Source organism: Callospermophilus lateralis, chromosome 10, assembly GCF_048772815.1.
Source record: "Callospermophilus lateralis isolate mCalLat2 chromosome 10, mCalLat2.hap1, whole genome shotgun sequence".
In the NCBI taxonomy this organism is placed as follows: Eukaryota; Metazoa; Chordata; class Mammalia; order Rodentia; family Sciuridae; genus Callospermophilus; species Callospermophilus lateralis.
The window spans coordinates 112763946-112784615 of NC_135314.1; the positions used below are offsets into that span (position 1 = coordinate 112763946).

General features: G+C 46.0%; 1 protein-coding gene across 3 annotated transcripts in view; it reads right to left on the reverse strand.

Moving 5' to 3' along the window:
• Nucleotides 1–2018: 2018 nt before the first annotated feature.
• Nucleotides 2019–20670, reverse strand: part of Gyg1 (glycogenin 1) — a 33747-nt gene continuing 15095 nt past the window's right edge. For 2 of the 3 annotated variants that reach the window (XM_076868059.2, XM_076868058.2), the window contains exons 5-7: nt 18289–18415; nt 5507–5726; nt 2019–2874 (exon numbers count right to left, since the gene is read on the reverse strand). In XM_076868059.2, the coding sequence (XP_076724174.1) occupies nt 2701–2874; nt 5507–5726; nt 18289–18415 (521 nt within the window). In that variant the 3' untranslated portion in view covers nt 2019–2700. The remainder of the gene's footprint in view (nt 2875–5506; nt 5727–18288; nt 18416–20670) is intronic. The other variant, XM_076868060.2, reaches the window with a different exon arrangement.

Sequence of the window (20670 nt, forward strand, 5' to 3'; positions counted from 1 at the left end):
TAACTCACTTTAATGTCAAGTTTTGAACACTTTAAGACTTTCCAGAGTATAACAAATGCAGGCAAAAGAGAATTAAATAGACGTTCACTTCATTCCTGAACAGACCTTGGTCAGGCACAGGATGGATCTGACCTTCATGGGGAAGTTGGTCTTTCCTTCCAAAGCCTGCTGTGCCCCCACTGTATACAATGAGTAAAATTGCACATCTATGATTTGAATGTGGCCTTTCTATACATCTTCCTAAGCAACCCTTGGTGTTTGGGGGGGGGGTCCTTGAAGTATGAACTGTGCAGCTTTGTGTAGAAGTCAGTTCATACTAATTAAAGACCTGTTCTTGAAAAAGCAGGAAAGGAAAAGAAATCCATCACCTAGTTCAGTGATTTCCCAGCTACAACCTGGCGTACTTTTATGCATATTATATGCTGTCTTCTATGTCAATGTGTCAGTATTTCTGATTATGAAAGTTAATTACCTTCACTAATTAAAAATTTTAAGTAAGGCCTTTCACTTTACAGCTTTATTTCTTACATTATGTGTAAAAAATTAAGGAACAAAAGATAGTAAATACACTCGAGTTGTAATGTGTGATCCCTGCCCCCACATCAGCTGCCAAAAACATTTGGTGCTTTTACCTCTTCTCAGTTAAAAAACTTTGAATTTTATCTTTTTTAAAAAAATATTTATTTATTTATTTTAGTTTTAGGTGTACACAATACCTTTATTTTTATGTGGTGCTAAGGATTGAACCCAGTACCTCACGCGTGCTAGGCGAGTATGCTACCACTAAGCCACAACCCCAGCCACAAATTTTATCTCTTCTTATATTCTTTATTTGGAGTGCACATTGAATGGCCAGAAAAACAAGGTAGTATTTATCTGAAGACTTAGGTTTCTGTTCATCTCAACCAGGGACCTAGAAGCCCCAACGGCAGAAGTTGCTTATGCCTCAGCGCCATCCAGAGAGGTCTGTGTACCCATACCACCTGCCACATGGAGACACTTCAGTTTTTGGAAATGGTAGCAACTCACTCTCCACTAGTCCAAATAACTGTTGACTCTTCAGAAGTCACTTGTCATTCAGTACTGTAAAGTTTAGATAAATTCTCAGGTTCTGAAGCTTTTCAGGTAGCCAGACTCCATGGTGGCCCATAGTCTCCAGGTATCTAAACCTGGTTGTTCCCTCATCCACACTGAGTAGGAATGATCTCAGTAGCCAGAATAAACAAAGAAGGGTGACTGAAGATTAGGTCACAGAAGTCACTGCAGCTGAGGCACAGTGTTGCACACACTGTAATCCCAGCAATTTGGGAGGCTTAGGGAGGAGGATCACAAGTTGGAGGCTAGCCTGGGCAATTTATCGAGACTCTAAACAACTTAGTGAAAACCTGTCTGAAAATAAAAAGGGCTGGGGATGTGGCTCAGTGGTAAAGCACCCCTGGGTTCAATCCTCAGTAACAACAACAAAAAAGGCACTGCAACTTGTGGTTCATTAAACCTCAAATTTCTTCCTGTCATATTCTTTCCTGAATTATGCTGCTTACTCATTTTATGTTTAAAGGCCATTTTGGATCCTCTCCATTGAGTATGTCCTCTGCATCCCAGAAACATCTGTAAACTTAAATGATTTAACACTTCTTCTATTCTGAGTTAAAAAAAAAAAAAAAAACTGGAAGGTACTGGTCCAGCACAGATTCTGACAGCCTGAGCGATTACTGAGTGTGTTCGGAACAGACAGATTTTAAGGTTACAGTATTCTCCCTGGACACCCCTTGGGGATGCACTGTGGATGACAAACGAGATAAATTTGATCTCACCTTCCTCCATCTGTCAGACCCATCACCACCACTGGAGAACATTAGCTTTAAATATCTTCGATAATACTTTTAAATGCATTTACCCATGTCAAGCTTTACACTATTTTTTGAGACTGGCAAATTCTATAAATTATAAAATTCTCAAATTGATTTTTTTTTTTAATGAGAGTGAGGTAGGGGAAATACTTAATTAAACAACCAAGACATGGCAGTAAGTCTTTATTTTCATACAGGATGCTACTGCAGGTTACCATCAGAGAACACACTGCGATTTCAGATATACAGAACTGAACAAAAGCTTCAGCATGCTGCCTTCTCGGTGCATGGAAAACTGTGAACTATTCAGACAATAGGACTAGGAGATGAGGCGGGCTGATGCCACCTGTCGATGTGTTTATGAGTCACAGGGCAGTGTTATTAAAGGCTGCCTTTACCTGAAAGCACAAGTATCACTCTGGCAGCCTCTGGACAGTTGCAAAATGCACATCTAGTGCAGGGTGTGACAAGCAAGCAAGGGGCAGATGCCACATCCCATTCTGGAGGGAGAGGGGTGTGGAGCCTGGTTCTGCACACTTGAGATGAACAGCCATCTCAATGTCAATAGTGGGCCTCCCCTACCACGTATGTTGGCAGTTGCCATATTGCGAATTTCTGAAATGTTAGCTAAGTAAGTCTAGGGTTACAAAGCAGAACACTGTCCATAACAGAATGACAACTTCACAACTTTTGCCTAGTTCTCACCTGTCGTCCTGCAAGAAGCCCTTGTCTGATGAGTTTTAGTGAAAGCCTTAACAAGTGTAACAGACTTCTCAGCCCACTCTAGATGCTAAGTGTCAGGAACAGGTGGCTGTGAAGTGGCTGTGTCCACAGGAGGATGGCCACGCTGCTACTGGAGGTAAGTGTCCAGCTTTCTCTTGATGTTGTCAAAGGAATCTGCTCCTAGGTAATCAGCCTGGCCCTGTTCCCACCGCTCCTTCCGCTCCTCTGAGGATACAAAGGGCTGAGGTGTAGCTGGGCTCTCTCCGAGGGACATATGTGATACGGCTCCTGAGACATGTTCCTAAAAGAGAGAGCACAGAGAGTCCTTGAGAGCCGAAGTCAGATGATTTTCAAGAATGCAATAAAGTGAAGTAGGTGAGAAAAGCCAGAATGAATTATCATGCATTATAGCAAAAACTGAAAAGCATTACGTGAAACAAACAAAAAAGACACAAAGATACAAGGGTCGTATGGTTGTTTTTCCTAACAAAATGAAAACTTCTTGACTCAGTGAAAACATTGGGAGAACAAAGGAATTAGTTTAAGTTCTGCATACCTTTCTACAGAAGCCACAAGAGAAGGCCAGTGTATAGACCAAGTCTGAGAGCTGCAAACAGTTCATTAGAAAGCGTAAGAGGGGTGGACAAAGGAACACGTCTCATGATCAGTCCTCAATCTGTGGGCTCGGAAAGGTTGAGAACTTAAACAAAATGATACCTAGTGCTATGTTTCAGAGGAACCTGCCCAGAGAGCCACATCAGGTACACAAGTTGTCACTTGTAAGCACAGCTGAATGGCTTGGGACTATGTACCACATTTTTCTGCCTGCTCAAGCTTTCATCTGGATTACCAAGTAACATCTATTCCTGTAGCTTCTGTTAGTTTGTCTGGTTTTGAACAACTCTTTCAATTCCTGTCTTCACCTTCCCTTGGTTCATAATTCTCAGTCCTTGGGTTGCAGAAAGAACAGTGTCGAGGCAGCACACGGGGCCCGTCTACTCTATGTGAGGCTTGGCTGATTCACGTTCCATATGGGAGACAACGTCTTCAGGTGTGCCCTACAAGATTGCCAATGCCATCCTGCAAAGAGCACTCGAGTGGGGAGGCACTGGAAATCTCAGCAGAGAGAAAAAGAAGGTGAATGCATAAGAATAGTCATAGCTATTAACAAAGAAAATGGTGGAACAAATTTTGAACACCTGTTTTGTTGCTCTCTACATACGGAAGCATAAGGGTTGGTGTATGTACTTAAGTACACTAGAGCTTCAAAGGGTTTGGGAACACACACGTCGGGTAGCTGGGCCAACACAGGGATCACGCTTGATCCTGCTTTTGCCTCACCTGGAACAGCAGTGACGAAGAGAGGCTGTTCCGGAGTACTCTGCCCAATTCCAAGGACCTTCCCCAGGAGAAAGGCCCTTGAGGTCTAGTCAAGTGTACTCGATGGAATTTACAGTGCCTGACCACTTAAATTATGCTTTCCCATCCTCTGCCCTAACAATGCTACACTTCATTCTGGGCAGTAGAGGTACACCTTAAGAAGGTCCATCTCAAATTTCTGTGAGGATAACTGTTTTTCAGATCTGGATTTGAGTTCCAGTCCTGCTACTGTAGTCTGTTAATTAAGACAAGTTAGGTAACTACCTACTTTAAGCCTTAAGTTACTTTTAAGAAGGAGATTTTAGCAATAATAGTACTTACTGACAAGACTAGTTCTAAGGGTTAAAGAAATACAGCTAACTTTACTAAGCATTCACTACGAACCAGGCACTGTTCCAACTACAGTACAAGTGTTAATCTATGATCCATACAGAGTACTCGGAGAAAGTGTTAGTTATCTCTCCCTTTCTCATGTCTACATTTTGGTACAAATAATAGCGACATGAGTAAAAGCTAAGCTACTACAGAAAAGAATCTCTCACAATATTATAATCCCTTTAGTCAGGTAATTAACAGATTACCTGATTGTAATTTACCCATTTGGTTCTAATTTTTATAACTTTATACGTAACATCTTAATTTCTCATCTTTTTTTGGCGGGGGGAGATGAGGGGTAACAAGGTTTGCACTCAGGGGCACTCGACCACTGAGCCACATCCCAGCCGTATTTGGTATTTTATTTAGAGACAGGGTCTCACTCAGTTGCTTAGTGCCTTGCCATTGCTGAAGCTGGCTTTGAACTCTCGATTCTCTGTCTCAGCCTCCTAAACTCCTGGGATTATAGGTGTGCACCACCACACTCGGTCTCTAATTTCTCATCTTACTTCAATTCGTCCAAAGGACAAATCTTAAAGGGAGACCTTTAAAGTCAGAAAACATGCTAAAGAAGGCTGCTATTGTAGATGGGAACATGTTCTCTCCTTCCTACAAAGGGATTCTTTTTCAGGGGCTTATATACTAGGAGTGCAAACGGGAAATCAAAATAGCCTGAGAAAAGTATTTATTGTATGTTCATACTATTGTGATTTTTCACTGAAATCTGAGAAGATGGCAAATATAAAATGTAATTAAATATCTGAAAATTTTAAACCACTAGATGAGGCATTCTCTTCTTTCACAGTTCTGGGGATCAAATCGGGGCCCCTCACATGCCAGGCAAGCCTCTACCACCCCCAGAGCCTGGTGTTCTTTATAAATTTACTCCATTAGGCATGATCTTCGAGTCTTTTTATGAATAATGGGTTAATAATTGTATAGTTACAACATATGCATGTGTGTTTATTTAAAAAGAAAAAAATAAAACTAAAAACCTTTCTAATGAAATTTTCCACAATCTACCATCATCATGTTGCATGATGATGGTCATTGCTTTCTTTCCAAAAAACCTTATCTCTGTGTTTAAAATGCAACTAAATATTCCCAAACTCTACTGTTAGGCCTCATTTTTATGAGTGCAGCACTAAAGCACATGAAAGGAAAAAAAGAGAACCTACCACATGTAGGTATGAGCAGGTGTCTTTGACAAGGCCATATTGCTGAAGCAGAGGTAAGACGTTGGTGGTGAAGATGTCCCACCAAAGGTGGAGAAACTCTGGATGAGTCATGGTGGGATCGTGGGACTCACTTTTAACACTTTTTGTTTGGGCGTCATAAGTGTAATTCCACGGCTTGACTCGTCCCAGGAAATGCACCACCTTGGCATTTGCACCAAACCTGCCAGTAAACACAGTGGTCAGTGGATTCTGAGTACTGATAAGAAGACAATCGGCATGTTGTGCTGCAGCTGTGTCAGAGCCCCTTCCATCCTATAGGAGCGGCTGGAAAAGAACTGACCTCGCTGTAAAACTTCAAGGCAGATGCTGTTAAGAGCATTCAATCGTGTGTTAAAGATAACACACAAAAATGGCACAGCAGCAGAGGGTCAGTGCCACAATGGAAGCACAGGTTCATGGCACACAGGGAAAGCACAGTGATGCAGAACAGGTTTGGTATCACCCAGTGAAGTTGGGAATGCCCCACTACTAGGAGCTAAGCTCCTAGGTGTACGCCCTCCAGTTGCCTGGTACGTGTACAACAGGAGACACAATCGAGTGGGCCACAGCCACAGCAGCAGCACCATTTGAAACTGTCAAACCGGAAAAGGCCTTGTCCATGGATCAGATTAGGCTGTTGCTCAACCAACCCATGCTCTTCCCAGCCTGCACGGCCAGGGCCACCTGACTCTAGATGGACATGGTCCTCTGGCGTGAACCCACCAGTGGAACACGAGCAGAAGGCAGTATGGCCTAGGGGAGCCTGGCTGGGGTCTGCGCCCCCTCTCTGGGAAATGACAGCTTCTCCCTGTGGAACGCTCCATGCAGCCTGCATCAAACAGGCCGGTTTTAAGAACGTGTTGAAAAAATCAAGTCAAACAATTAAATACATTTGCTTCCAGTTATTGCTTCCAGTTACATAAAGGCAAAATAAAAAATGTACTGTTTAAAGGTTAGAAAACATTAATCCATATATATTTGATGATACTGGTTACCTGTGGAGGGGAGGGGAAGCTATAATTAGGAAGGGCTGAAAAGGGGTTTGCAAGGTGTTGGTTGTGTTCTGTTTCTTTTTTCTTTTTCTTTCTTTTAGAGAGAGAGAGAGAGAGAGAGAATTTTTTAATATTTATTTTTTTCAGTTTTTGGTGGACACAACATCTTTATTTTATTTTTATGTGGTGCTGAGGATCGAACCCAGGCCCCGCGCATGCCAGGTGAGCGCGCTACCACTTGAGTCACATCCCCAGCCCTCTGTTTCTTTTTTAAAATTAAAAATTATTTTAACTGATACATAAAACATTAAAAATATACATATTAATGAGGTAATTGATTTTCTGATACATTTATACACCGTGTAATAGTTACATCAAATTGTATATCTCCCCAAACATTTATCAGTTCTTTATGATACAAAATTTGAAACTCCTTCCAGCTTTCTGAAATACGTACTATATTATTGTTACCTATGATCACCCTATTGTGTTATTCCACTTCTTAACTTGGATGGTGGGTATTTTAAAACACTGCAACCTTTTTTTTTTTTTTTTTGATGTACATTCTTTTGTATAAATACCATATTTTCACAATAAATTATATCCTGAAAAGAGTAGGAGGTAAGAGCTGTCTGGTATTAGCTAGGAGGAAACCGATGGATATAAAAACAAAACAACAATAAGAACTAAAGTCAGCATACTACAGCGATACATGCATACCCATGTTTACAGCAGCACAATTCACAGAAGCCAAGTTACGGCCCCAGCCTGGGGGCCCATCAAAAGATGTAAGTAAAATGTGGTATGTATACACAGTGGAATTTTATTCATCCATAAAGAATGAAATTGTGTCATTTGCAGAAAAATGGATGAAACTGGAGATCATCATGTTAAGCAAAATAGGCCAGACTCAGAAGTCAAGGGCCACACAAGGAAGCTAGGGAGAAGAAAGGGATCTCAGAAAAATAGAAAGAACAGGAGAGGAGGGAGGTCAGGTGAAGGGAGGAGGGAAGAGGAAGTAAAGGGGAAGCACTGGGGGAAGAAATTGGCCAAGCTCTGTTATGTCATGTGTGAGTGTCACGGTGAATCCCACTACCATGCACAATTATTATGCAATAATGACTTCTAAAAATTAGAAAAAAGAAACACTGATTAAAATTTTTAAAAAGATGACTACGTGCCAAAAGGGGAAGCAGGAGCAGTGAGTGCTGAGAACTCAGAGGTGGGAGGGCACCCCAGCCAGCCAGCAGGGGTGCTGACAGCGGGGGTGACTCAGTTCCAAGGCCAGGACGGCTGATGACAGTAAGGGAATTCAAGGCACGAAGGTGGCCAGTATCGGGTACAACACTGCTGTGAGCATGACCGAGAGGAAGCTCCAGGTAGGAAAGAAAGGCAATGCAGGGCAGATGTCCCGGCAGCGGGCATCAAAGTTAGAGTCTGGCAGATCCACCCCAGAGGGAGCCAATGGGTCTGACCATGAGATCAAGCCAGAGCAGACTCTGCTTAGGGGATGGTCCTCACTCTTAAAGCTTTGTTTTCCCCTCAAATATTGGGGACCTGCTAAATGGCTACCATCTAAGAGTTTGCTATGTTTGGGCCCCAACTTCTTTAATGACATCATTAGGAATGATAATATCCCTACAAGGTAGACTTTATTAACGTGGTAGTTGAAGCTTAGAGAGACTAAGTCTCTCAGGACCATTCAGCTATTAAGTGCCAGATCTAGTGGTTTTGCTTCTAAGGCCTGAGCGCTACCATGCAGCCACTCCAGAGATCCATGAGAAAAAGAAAGTCTACCTGTAAAGTTCCTCCTTTTTTTATGTTGTTTCTTCTGAAAGTGAAAGGACCACTTGATAGAGACCCCTAACCCCCTATATGCTGAGTTGTATCCTTAAAGGGTCAGGAATCATCATACCCACTTTTGAGCACAGAGGAACTGTCAGTAAACAGGCGACTGTCACACCTAAGTCACTATGCTCCACATGTGTCCAGGATGCTTTTGTCCACACAGGGAAAAATAAGTAACAGCAGCACAAGTGAGGAAGCAGGCCAGGACTCCCAGGGCCCTGCTGACGCCTGGGACTGGAAATTCCCAGGCAAGGACTGCAGGTGGGATTTTCAGAGGACTGTTTGTGCAGGAAGGAGGGACCAGATGATGCCAGGGAAAGATGGGCAGGATTCAGATAACCCCTTCAACACATGTTCAGTGAAGGAAGGGAACCCACCAGGAACCCACCCAGAGGTCTGCACCTTGTGTGCTGGAGGTTGGGAGTGGACAGGCACTGCCCCATCTTAGCAGCACAAACCCTTCCACTTGAACAGTGCACAGGGACAGACAGGTCTCTCTGGCCCTTCCTTTGCTCCCCTCTCCTGACTCAACTTCCTTGCCCAGGGCCATGTACTTACTTGCTCCTCCTGTTAAGCAACCTCTCAGCCTCAACCTGTCCTGATGTTGACACTCACATTAGCCTGTGCCTAACATAAATGTCATGCACTTTGTACCATGGGAGCAGTGCTAGCTAAAATAAAGGAAAACTTGGCCATCATGTGGACTCTTCCTCTCTAAGGGCTCTCCCGACAGTTCACGAACATCAGGAGTAGTGAGAGCAACGGCTCACATATGTGAACACTCACAAGTGGCAGGCCCTGGTTAGCAAGTGCATGGGCTACCTCATTTAATGCCCAAAACAACTATGTGAGGAAACCAAGGCACAAGGTTGAATAACAGTCTAGGAGCTCATGGCTGGTGAGTGACAGGGCTTGGATTCCACCGAGGCTCTGGACTGCTGTGAGACCCTCCCAGGATTGTAAGGGTACTGTCTGACAGTGACGTCTGTTAGTCTATTGTAGTCACTCCCCACTCACAGTCGGTGAGTTTTAAAGTGGAAAAGGGATATTCCAAGCACAGGTGAGGGCCCAGCAACAAAAGTGACCAACAAGAAAGAGTTTCAAAGCACACCACTGACCACCGACAATCTGGAGAAGGCCTGTTCTTGGGACGCGGTCTGCACAGTCTAGGGGGAAAAGGCAGGGCGGCTCCTAAGGGGCCTGTGTGGGCAGTGTCTGAGTCCTCCCGAGCTGCTCTTCAGCACTGCGGTCCATAAAGTGGTGGTTCAGAGCTCACGAAGAAAAAGGGCATGAAGGTCCACTGCACCTGCCCACTGAGAAGGCCAGGTCCTCTGTGGTGGGAAGGAGCACACCCTCAGCCTCTGCTCTGTCTGTGCCCCACTCCATCCTGTGGCTCAGCACCTCCGGGTGACTGGCTTAGGAGCCTCCCAACCTCCCTGGACTCAAGCTGGTTAGGTACCTCCCCGTGTGGCCCAAGGCCTTCCTCTTGAATGCCAACAGGAATGCCTTTTGGGGACAGACCACATCCTACATCTCTCTGTGGGTTGGAACTTGGGCTCCACCTTCATGAATCCAGGCTTTCCAGGGTCTCTTTAATGCTAAGTCCCTGTTTCCTTCTATGGCCAGGAGAAGGACCCTTGTTCCTCAAGATGTATTCTTTACCTCTCCTACCCTAACAGGAATAACTGCGTCTGCTGGAAGACCTGTCACCGACAGAGCAGCCTTCATGTTAAGGAATTCCTTGATGAGCCTGTTGGAGGTAGAAAACAGATCTTGGGGGTTCCAAGTGTGGATGAACTGCCCATTCTGCCCTAAGGCAAGACATTCCTTGGGTGCAATAAAGGTGGGGTCAAGAATAAAGGGACAGAGAGGGGAGTAGGACTCTAGAGTGTGAAGATGCCCCCAGCAGTGACCCTGATTCTGCAACAAATCAAAACAAATATCAACTGGAGGATGCGAGTAGCATACAAGAGAAGCAGCTCACAGGGATGCAGGGGTGGGAGGCACAGAGAGCAGGAGCGGGAGGATGCGGAGGGAAAGAGAAATCATGCAGAGGTTTCGGATGACACCGGACAAGCAGTGGTCAGCCCTATTTCTGTCCAGGAAGGAACGGGAATGGTTTTGGATGCTTTAGGTATTTAGATCACTGCAGCTGCCACTCACCTAACATCTGTGGGAAGAGACAGCAGCAGGAGCCCTAGGAGGTAGGCGAGGGCTCTGGGAGAAGCACTGGTCTTGGGGAGCCACTGTGCTCGTGTATGGTCTGGGCCAGCCAGGGGCCCTTGAGGTGGCAGGAAGGCCAAGAGAGAGTGGACTCAGGTGGCTGCTCAGTGGGGAACAGTTTGAGGCTCACACAGGATGATGGGGGGAGGCCAAGGCAGGTTGGGCATTTTGAAGCAAGGAGGTCCTCCAGCGCATCCATGGAAACCAACAGGGTGTCCTGGGCTTGGGCTGGGCAATGTCTGGGCCCACTCCCACCCCCTTGCATGAGGGTTTTGGAGGGATGGTTGCAACCAGGCTCTAACCCAAGGCAACGCAGCATCAATCACACAGCAGAGGAGCCCCGAGGGCTTGTGCGACAGGCTCTCAGGACCACACACCATACACTAAACAAACGAATCAAAGTCTCAAATGCTGGGCTTTTTTTTTTTTTTAATCTAGAGTTTCAATTAATCTAGATGTGAGTCTTGAGTCACTCTTTTTCAGTCTGAATTATGTTCCCTGAGGAATGTTTTCATCATTTTCTGTCCCCTCCATCAGTTCACTCCTGGGTCACTGATAAAAATCTAAAAATCAAACCAAAATGATATCTGTGGGAGCAAGGTCATAGGGTAAAGGGGAAATTATTTCTTGCTTAAAATATAATAAAAAAAATTCTCTCTCGGGCTGGGGATGTGGCTCAAGCAGTAGCCCGCTCGCCTGGCATATGTGCGGCCCGGGTTCGATCCTCAGCACCACATACAAACAAAGATGTTGTGTCCCCCGAAAACTAATATAAATAAATAAATATTTAAAAATCCCTTCTCTCTCTCTCTCTCTCTAAAAAAAAAAAAAAAAATTGTAGGGACTACGGATGTGCAGCTCCTTGGAAGAGCGACTGCCCAGCACTACTAATACCCATATTTGAACCAGCTCCATAAATATATATATAATATATTAATTACTTAATTAATATATATTAATTAGCATAGACGCAAATTTGGGGGTACATCTCACAAAAGAGTAACCTGGGATGTTTTTTTAGAGTTGCATCTTCCCCACCAAAGGCAACATAGTCAGGTTATCAGAATTTAAAGGGCTCAGCTAAAAGCACAACAGCAGATGAGTAGGAAAGGGAAATGTTGATGTCAGAAGACGAAGCTTAACTGACCTCCACCCGGAACAAGGGTAACCAGAAGACTCACTGACTCACTCCCTGATTTATCCACCACATTATCAGCCAGCCAAATGAAAAAAAAAAAAAACAAAAAGTTGGGTACACATCACAATGGTCTCTAAGCTACTGGGAGCCATTCATTCTGACCCAGCGAGGGGGATTCGTCTCAGCTTGTGTCCATCTCTTAAAATAAGTGTTCTAATTTTAACTTGATAGAATCTCTCCAGAGTCATCCAGATCACAAGACCGAGTTTGAACCCAAGCCAGCAATAATACTGCTTATGTTAGCCGTTAAAGTAATCCCTGTGACCTGGTGTTACCAAAAGACCAGATAGAATTTTCATGACTACTTTAGTCATGGAGAAATGGAGCTGGTGACATGTGGCAGAGACTTCAGCGCCGTTGAGAAGCAAACAGGAACCAGTCCACAGAAGCCCCCACGCAGAAGCAACTCGGGTTTTCCCTAAGCCTTTTTGTATGCGATGATGAATTAGAGACAAGACAGGGAAGGAGCACGGTCTGTGCAACATGTCTCTGGAAAACGTGGTGACCCTGCCAAGTATCCTCTCACCCACGGTGATGACTCATGTCCTCTTTCTTGGGCACCTTCTCAGACTCACCCACACACTGGGGGACAGCCATACACAAGCCCTTCCCCCCCAGCCCACTAGCCACCTCTGCCCTCTCACCAAAGCATTCCTTCTTACCCCAAGGTTACACCAGGAGCCACAAACTCACATGTGCAAGGGTGGATCATGCTGGGGAGGGTGGTGGGCGAGGCGGGGCTGCAGAGAGCCGAGGGGCCACCCCAGAATACAGTTGCCTCCCAGCTGTAAACAACAGTGGCCATCAGGGACACATCCAACTTGTCCTTGCACTGCAATCCAATCCTCTATATGGGGCCCCCAAAATCAGAACAATGTCAGCACTCAAACTTGGACTTCAATAACCTTAGACCAGGATCTGGTCCACGACACTGATTACCAGGTTGGGCTCCCTTTACCAACTAGGTGAGGGAAAGATGCACACAGCCAGGACCTGGGGGACTCCTGGGTGGGCATGTCCTTCCACTGCTGGCTGACTGCTCTTTCATTCACTCAACCAAAACTTGTACCACCTAGCAGCATCTGCACACACCACACTCTGCTTTCCTTCCTTCCTGTTTCCAAGGCCAAATGTCCTGGCCCCTGACCTCCCCTTACCTACTCAAAAACATCACTCTAGTGTCCCCCGCTGCATGCATGATCCCATCCACATAAAAACAGGCAGCAATGCTGCTGTCTGCAAAATGACCACTACCACCCTCTGGACCCCGTGTTCCCACCCAGTGGCTGGCCATCACCTTCTCCTGATCCCCACTCATGCAGGTGCCTCAGAAGAGCTGTTGGCATTCACTGTCTCCATCCCCTTGGGTGGGCTGAATCAGGCTTCCTCCTCTGCCACTGCACCGAAGTACCACCAGAGTCACCAGTGATTTCCACATTCCATGTCCAGTGCCATTTCTCTGTTGTCCCCTTATCTGAGAAGGGGTGCCTTCTCCTTGAAACATTTTCTTTGTGTGGCTTCTGTGCCCCCACACTTCCCAGGGTCTCCCTTCACTTTGTCCCTTCTCCCCCTACTGTCCTGCCTTGGGGCTCCATCTTAGGACTCTTCTCCATAGGTGATTATTGCCTTGGTTGCACTATCTTCTATACGCTGACAACTCTCCACTTCCTCTCTTTTATCTGGCTTTTATCTACTCACCTGTTCCACTCTCCACAGCACCCAGCTTCCTGCACCCAAAGCCCCTACCCTCTGCACATCTCTCCCTAATCCCTGCCCCCCTGCCTCCCTCACCTCCTTCCCATTTCAGGAGACAAAACTCCTTTCCATTGTTCAGGCACAGACCCCCCCCCCCGCACCTCCAACAGCCACATGTGACACAGCCCACCGCATGCTTGATTTTTTTCAAAAGAAGTTAGAAACCTGGGTTTCGTGAAATTTTAAGCATTGATAATTGAATTAAAAATAAAAAAGAAAGAAAATTCTGCATAGTAGAAATATGTCTGTGGCACAAATACAGCATATAGCCCACAGGCCTGTGGCCTCTGAGGACGGCCTGCCTCCTGCTCCCTCCTGCCGGTCACTGAAGTGGTACTGCTAGCTAACTGCACTTCTTCTGCCCAGGAGCTCCTGGAGCTCTTTTTTACCTGATGTCAGAGCAGCCTCTAAAGGCTGGGGTGGGGCTTGGGGTGTACTCGGGGACTGAGTGAAGCTGGCCTAGAAGGCTCAAGGCCCTGGGATTCAATCCACAGGACAGATAAAAAGGAGAAAAAAAAAAAAAAAGTAATGGCTGTTGATGAAATTTAGGTCAGCAGAACAGGTAGCAGAGGACAGATCTTCTGAAAAACGAAAAATTTGGAGATGAAGTTAGCAGCGACCAGAGGGCCCATTCAGAAGTGGGCACACAGGTACCTCTAACACCCAGACAAGAGGAACGGGCACCCACACAGCGGCTGGCCCCCTCCTCCAGAATCGACCCGAGGCGGGCCGAGCCCTGTGGGGCAGGGAACGCTGCTCACCTGAGCAGGTGTGTCTTGTTCATCTCGAGGCCTTTGTTGAGCCACGCTCCAGGTCTGCCCGATGGACAAATGGCCAGCCGGTCAACAAAGGGCTGGAAAAGAAGAGTGGCCCACACTATAGGAGCCTCAGGCCTGGGGGCCAGGAGGTAGGAATATAAAAAGAAATGAACGTACAAAGGTTACAGGTTCACAGAAAATGGTCCTGGGGAGAGCAGGAGTCCAGGGCCAGGGGACAGGAGGAACCATCGCCTGGTGGGGGGCTCCCAGGAGCGGTAAAACCTGAGGACTCTCAAGGTTTGATTTCTGTCAGGGAAGTACTGATTTAAAATATGTGTGATGAGGTCTTTGTTAATAAGACTCATTCTTGAAAAAGAAATGTATGTGAATAGCTTCAAAAAAGTTAAAAAAAAATAATTGTAAGAATTTAAAGATTTTTCAGTAGACCAGGTTTGGGGTCATATTTAAACTCAAGCCATAGGGTAAAATGTCCACATGAAATGTATTTTGTAAATCTGGCTGTTAGTCAATCCATTTGACCATTTGTTTCTGTACTGGTTTGAAGCAACACCAGAAAATTCTGCATTTTTGCTTGAGGCATATTTTATGGAGCATGATATAACCTAAAAATCTATTAGAGGATATAACAGAAAGCTAAACGGCACCAAATAACTGATTTTAAAAAGACAAATGAGATTTTTTTTTTTAAGCACTATTCACAAACTAAATTCTATGGTATGTCAATAAAGCAGACCCTCCAGTTGGAGAAATGTAACAAAACAAACAAACCACTAATATTCATTAAAAGTCAACTGTATCCCAAACACCATCCATGGCACTTTTAATAATAGTATTTCATTAAGAAACATATTTATAACTTGTTTTCCAATGCATACACTACAAATTAACTTAATAATGACTAAACCAAACATTTTAGCTCTCAAATTAGACTATGTTAAAGAGGATCTTCTATTACACAGAAAAATTACTTGCTAAATTTGTTTTTCAGAAGTTATACTCAAAGTGTAAAACTATCAAGTCTGTTTCCCTTGTGCTTTCTTCTGTGCATATGACATGTAGAGAAAGACATTAGATATGAACCACTTCAAGGCTCAAATTCATGTCCAGTTTGATTCAATCAGGCTGTTCTTTAGCTGAAACTTCACATAATAGCAGACTGTTCAAGGGCTGCACTGTTCTGAGATAGCTAAGACCCAACATTCTGGGATGTCTAGATATGCGTTGGTGACCTAATGGTGCATAGCCATTTGGAGACCTGAGACAGATTCTCCAGCTATTCTGCCACCAAGCCCAAGTTACTCCAAACCACTCCCTGGGTCTCCATTCCACCTGCACCACCGTGGCAACCTAGGGAAGTCAGCTTATGACAGAGTGACCTCGTCCTGGAGTCTGCTGTGGCAGTCATTCTGGACCCAGTAGTGGGGCCTTGCAGCCACAGGTTCTTTGAGGACCAGCTATGGAGGCTGCCACTCAGCATGGGCTACTTCAGCAAAAGGACTTAGATGACCGAAACTAAAACATAAAAGCTACTTCCTACATCTCTTCATTCCTTCCCCAAGGGTAAGGAAATATAAGGGAAAAAAACCCTGAAGATAGTTCTCTGCAAGAAAAGCAAAAAAATGTGTTGTGGCAGAGAGAAGGGAAAAGGAGTTCTCTGGTCTGCATTCAATACTCCCTAACAGGTGGCAGTGGGCCAGGGGAGGCATCACTTGGAGCAGTCTTGTCACAGGTGTGTAGAGTGAATGTCCCCAGGGCCCTGCGCAGAAGCCGAACTGCTCCTGACCGCCAGCTGACGTCTGGCCAACGCACAGTGACGCTCCCCATTTCCACAGCGTCACACTCCGTGCTAATGGCAATAAACCAAGATTTCCAAAATTAGCGCTCATTCATTGAGCCAGAAACAAGAAACCATCCAGCCATTTTGGTAATTTAGACCTGAAACTTTTCCTGGAAAATTAATTTACAGGATATAAAACAACTGGGTTCTTAAGAGAAGGGAGTCAACATCATAGCAGACGTCAATCTCCCTGCCCTAAAGTAAACTCCTTTCCACCTGCTCTGATTCTCCCATGTTAATGGTTTAGTCAAACTAAACCACAGGGAAAACAGTTACCCATTAAACACTCGGCTCTCTCTGACTGGGAACTCAGGCCAACTGGGAGATGTCAGACTTGCCTCCCCAATGTCTCATCCCAAGACACCTGCTCACCGGGCGATGGTCCCACTATCAAACACTCTCCTTCACACTCTCACCTCTTGGCTTGCTAAGATAAATTTAGTCAATTAAGCTGTAAGCAACTGCCCTGCTATTGACAAATTCAACTCTGGAGGGCTAAGCTGACACGGTTTGTATAGAAACATTATTCAAAATGGAAGCATTAGGTATGAGGCAATAAGGATTAAAATAATCCAGGTCCACCATCCCAGGCAAGGCAGATTTGTTTTTTCCGAGGCCAAGGACTCAGAAGTGAAAATATCAGGGAGCCCTGTTCAGTCTGCTGTACTCAGGTACAGATGGTAGGTTCTGGAGCTTGCCTGCATCCCTGCAGATGGGAGGGGGACTGGGAGGCTATAATAAGTCAGAAGCAGATGCCAAAGGAGCAGGGAGGACAGAACACAAGGTGGTATGATCCTTGTCACCCTTATCTGGGGGACGCTGACAGAGTGTGCCCTGAAAAAGAACAGAAAAGGAAACACTCCCACAAATAGCCAGACTCTCTCATTACTGCAGCACAAGGAAGACAGAAGGCTCTGGGTCTGCAACCTGAAGAGTGAAAGGCCCTTTGTTTTCCGGCTCACTAAAGGAATGTCCCTGCGCCACAGGGATGGCAGAGACCAGCCCAACTCCAACTGAGGGCTTCGGAGCTCAGGATCAGCCTGACAGCTAGGCCCCTGTTCAAGAAATCTGAATCTTCAAGTTCTACACCAATGAGTCAGAGGCTAGAGGGCAGGGCGGGGCCCTCCCGGGAGAGAGTGAGGTGGTATCAGGACTGCACCAGGGACCTTGCCACACGAGGACGTTACCAAAACAGCAGATGTCCAGTGAGCACTCGATGTGCACTAATGCACTGTTCTTCTTTTTTTTTTTTAATATTTATTTTTTTTGTAGTTGTACACAATAATTTTATTTATTTTTATGTGGTGCTGAGGATCGAACCAAGGGCCTTGCATGTGCAAGGCAAACGCTCTACCGCTGAGCCATAACCCCAGCCCCACACACTGTTCCTCTTGACAGCCAACGAGGCAGACACCATTTTCCTCCTAGTTTAGCATGTGGGGGACTGAAACATGGCGGGTAAATGGCAGAGCAGGACACAGCCCGGCCCTGGCTTCAGGGATGGGTCTGAACTCTGTGCTGGCTCTCAACCAACATGACAAGAAGCTCCCACTTCCTGAGCTCCAGGGGCAGGCCAGGTGCTCCCCTGGCTGAGTGGCATGCTTACCTCTCAGGAAGACCCTGAGGCGGAGGCTGCTGCCCATCCAGCCCTGGTCACCATCTACCAAGTGGCTGTACCGGGCTCCAAACCCTCACTCCAAACTACGGCCCATGGAGCTCCTGTTTCCAGGCTCCCCACACCCATCTGGAGGCGCAATTCACACGCTCAGGGAGAAGGAGACCCACGCTTGGCAGTGCCTGCAGGCAGGAGGCTTGTGCCTAGGCTGTGGACCTCACATTCTGCATTCCAGACCAGCATGAGGAGTCACCTGAGGTTGGGCACCCATTGTCCATAGGAACCCTGTCCCCCAGGCGGCTCAGGAACCCCAGTTTACTCCAATCACAGTGCAATCGATGACATCAAACCTCTCCCATCCGTTTCTCACAAGAGAAAAACTTCCCCCAGGTCCCCAACAGGGATTTCCCTCAAAAAGATAATGAAGCGCCCAAAGAACCTTCACCCCAGTCCCCCACCCTCCCTGTCCCACAGCAGTGAAGCAACCCGCACTTACGCTTTAAATGCTGGGAGGTAGGAGTATATAGAAGTGCTACTTAGGTTATAAATAAATGGCAGATGTTTTCTGATATCTGTTGTTGCCCAGCTGCTAAAAAATGTGTTCAGTAAGCCCTGGTCCCCGCCTGAAAGAAAAAAAAAAAAAAAAGGAAAGAATTATGGTTCTCAGGCTTCTAAGACACTTCAATAATTTTATAGCCATATATAACTGGCCCTTAAAAACATGCACTAAGTCCATTTTACAATAATAAACTCCATGTCACAATATTTTCTTGATTTGATTCTTTAATTGGGGAAATACTTAATGAGTAGCAGCTACTGCGTGCCAAGTGCTGCACCAGGCACTACAGAGTCAACAGTGAACAGAAACGGGGTCATCGTCCTCAGGACAGTCTGGGGTGGTGGATGCTGATGGCAGCTAGTTGAGAGTCAGGGCCACCATCACAGGTGAGGACGGCATGAAGGAATGCATGTATGCCACAGCACCAGGTGGGGTGGGTGGAAGCTCAGGAAGGCTTCCAAGAGCAAGCTGGGTCTCACTGAGGCCTGCAGTCCACGTGACTACTGCAGGTGTTGGTGTTACAGGCACAATAATCAGCGCACGCCACAGACCTGGGGGCGCTGTGGGAAGTGGGGGGAAGGTGGCCCGAGTGTGGACCGCAGAGTGAGGAATGTGTTCACAGCATGGAGGAATCTCAGACAAGCACATCAGAATCAGACTTCAGACCTTACCATTCCCAGGTGAAGATTTTAGACTTTCTCAAGAGCAGTGGGACAGAAAAAGAAGTAAAAAGCAAACGAGAGCCACCTAAGGTACTGCCATCATCTTCGAGGGATGCTCCCCCCCTTCCCCACCAGTTCACTGACAAGGCACCAAGGTCACATCATCCCTGCACCGATCAAGTCTCTGGGCACATGCTGGCCAGTCGTCATGTGGCCAAGGCCAGCTTCACTTGTGCAACAGAGCGACTCCCCAGCCTCTGGGGCTCCTGGACTTTCCACCTTCTCGGAAAGCGAGGACCGCGCCCAACCACTCAAAAGGAAAACAATAAAAATCTCAGCAGCTGAGCGTCTGACCTACATCATAAACACACAGTAACCAAACAGGTCACCAAACCACCTCTTGGCACACCTCCCCCCCATGTGGCCCACGCGCTTTCTACTCTATAGACTCATGAGATTTCAGAAGACACACTGGAACCAGAGTCTCCCTGCAGCAGAACAGTGGTTCCTGTGCTCCCTCCCTCCTGCTCTGCTGTGCACCCTGCTCCCGGGCTCCACTGACATACAGCAAGCCCAACATGCTGCAATACTGTTCCACTGCTTCTGGGTTTTTGGAGGTTTATTTTTCAGAGGTCAGAAGTAAGATCAGAGCTTTAGGCTTAAGATCCAGATGTGCCTTATCCGCCCTGCGAGTCTCCCAACCCTTTCAAATACCTCCCATCAACTCCAAGGATCACTGCGCCCCCTGAGCGAGTGTCTGTGGAGAAACCTCTCTGTCTAGAGGTCCCCATTCCTCAGGGACAAGCAATCCAAGAGAAAACCAGGGTTCACCCTCATAAGTTCTAAAGAACAATGAAGATGGGAAGAGGATACTCTTCACTGCTACGAAGATGCACTTCATGTCCCCCGAAGGGAGTCTGTTGAGATAATAGCCCCAAAGTGAATGACATGGGATTCTTAAAGGAGAGGTCCCTCACCCCTTCTGCCATGTCAGGTTATAGCCAAAAGACAGCTATCTACGGACCAGGAAGTGAGCCGTTTCCAGACGCCAAGTCTTCAGATACCTCAACCTTGGACTTCCAGCCTCCACAACTGCAGAGATGATTTCCTTTTATTTACAAGTTCCCCTTTCCCCAAGTCAACAGTATTTTCTTATAGCCGTCTGAACAGACTAAGACAATAACAAAATAATTATAAGAACAAAAGATGAGTTTAGCCACACAGTCTGATGTATTTTGTTGGGGGCGGTTACTGGGGATTGAACTCAGGGGCACTCAATTACTCAGCCCTTTTTTGTATTTTTTTTTTTTTTAATTTAGAGACAGGGTATCACCAAATTGCTTAGTGCCTTGCTGTTGCTGAGGCTGCCTTTGAACTTGAGATCCTCCTGTCTCAGCCTCCTGAGCTACTGGGATTACAGGTGTGTACCACTGCATCTGACAAAATTAATGTATTTTAAGGTACAAAATTTTAAAGTCAAAACACTACGCTCTTCACCAGAGGTTGATCTGGGGTTCAATAAAGATTCTCCAAATATGGGAATAGACACTAGTGGCTGGGGAACAGAGGCCAAAAGGCTTACTAATATCCTCTTCCACATAAACATCATAATAAAGACTAAGGAGGTGTCTACAACAGCTTTATTCATGGCAGAACA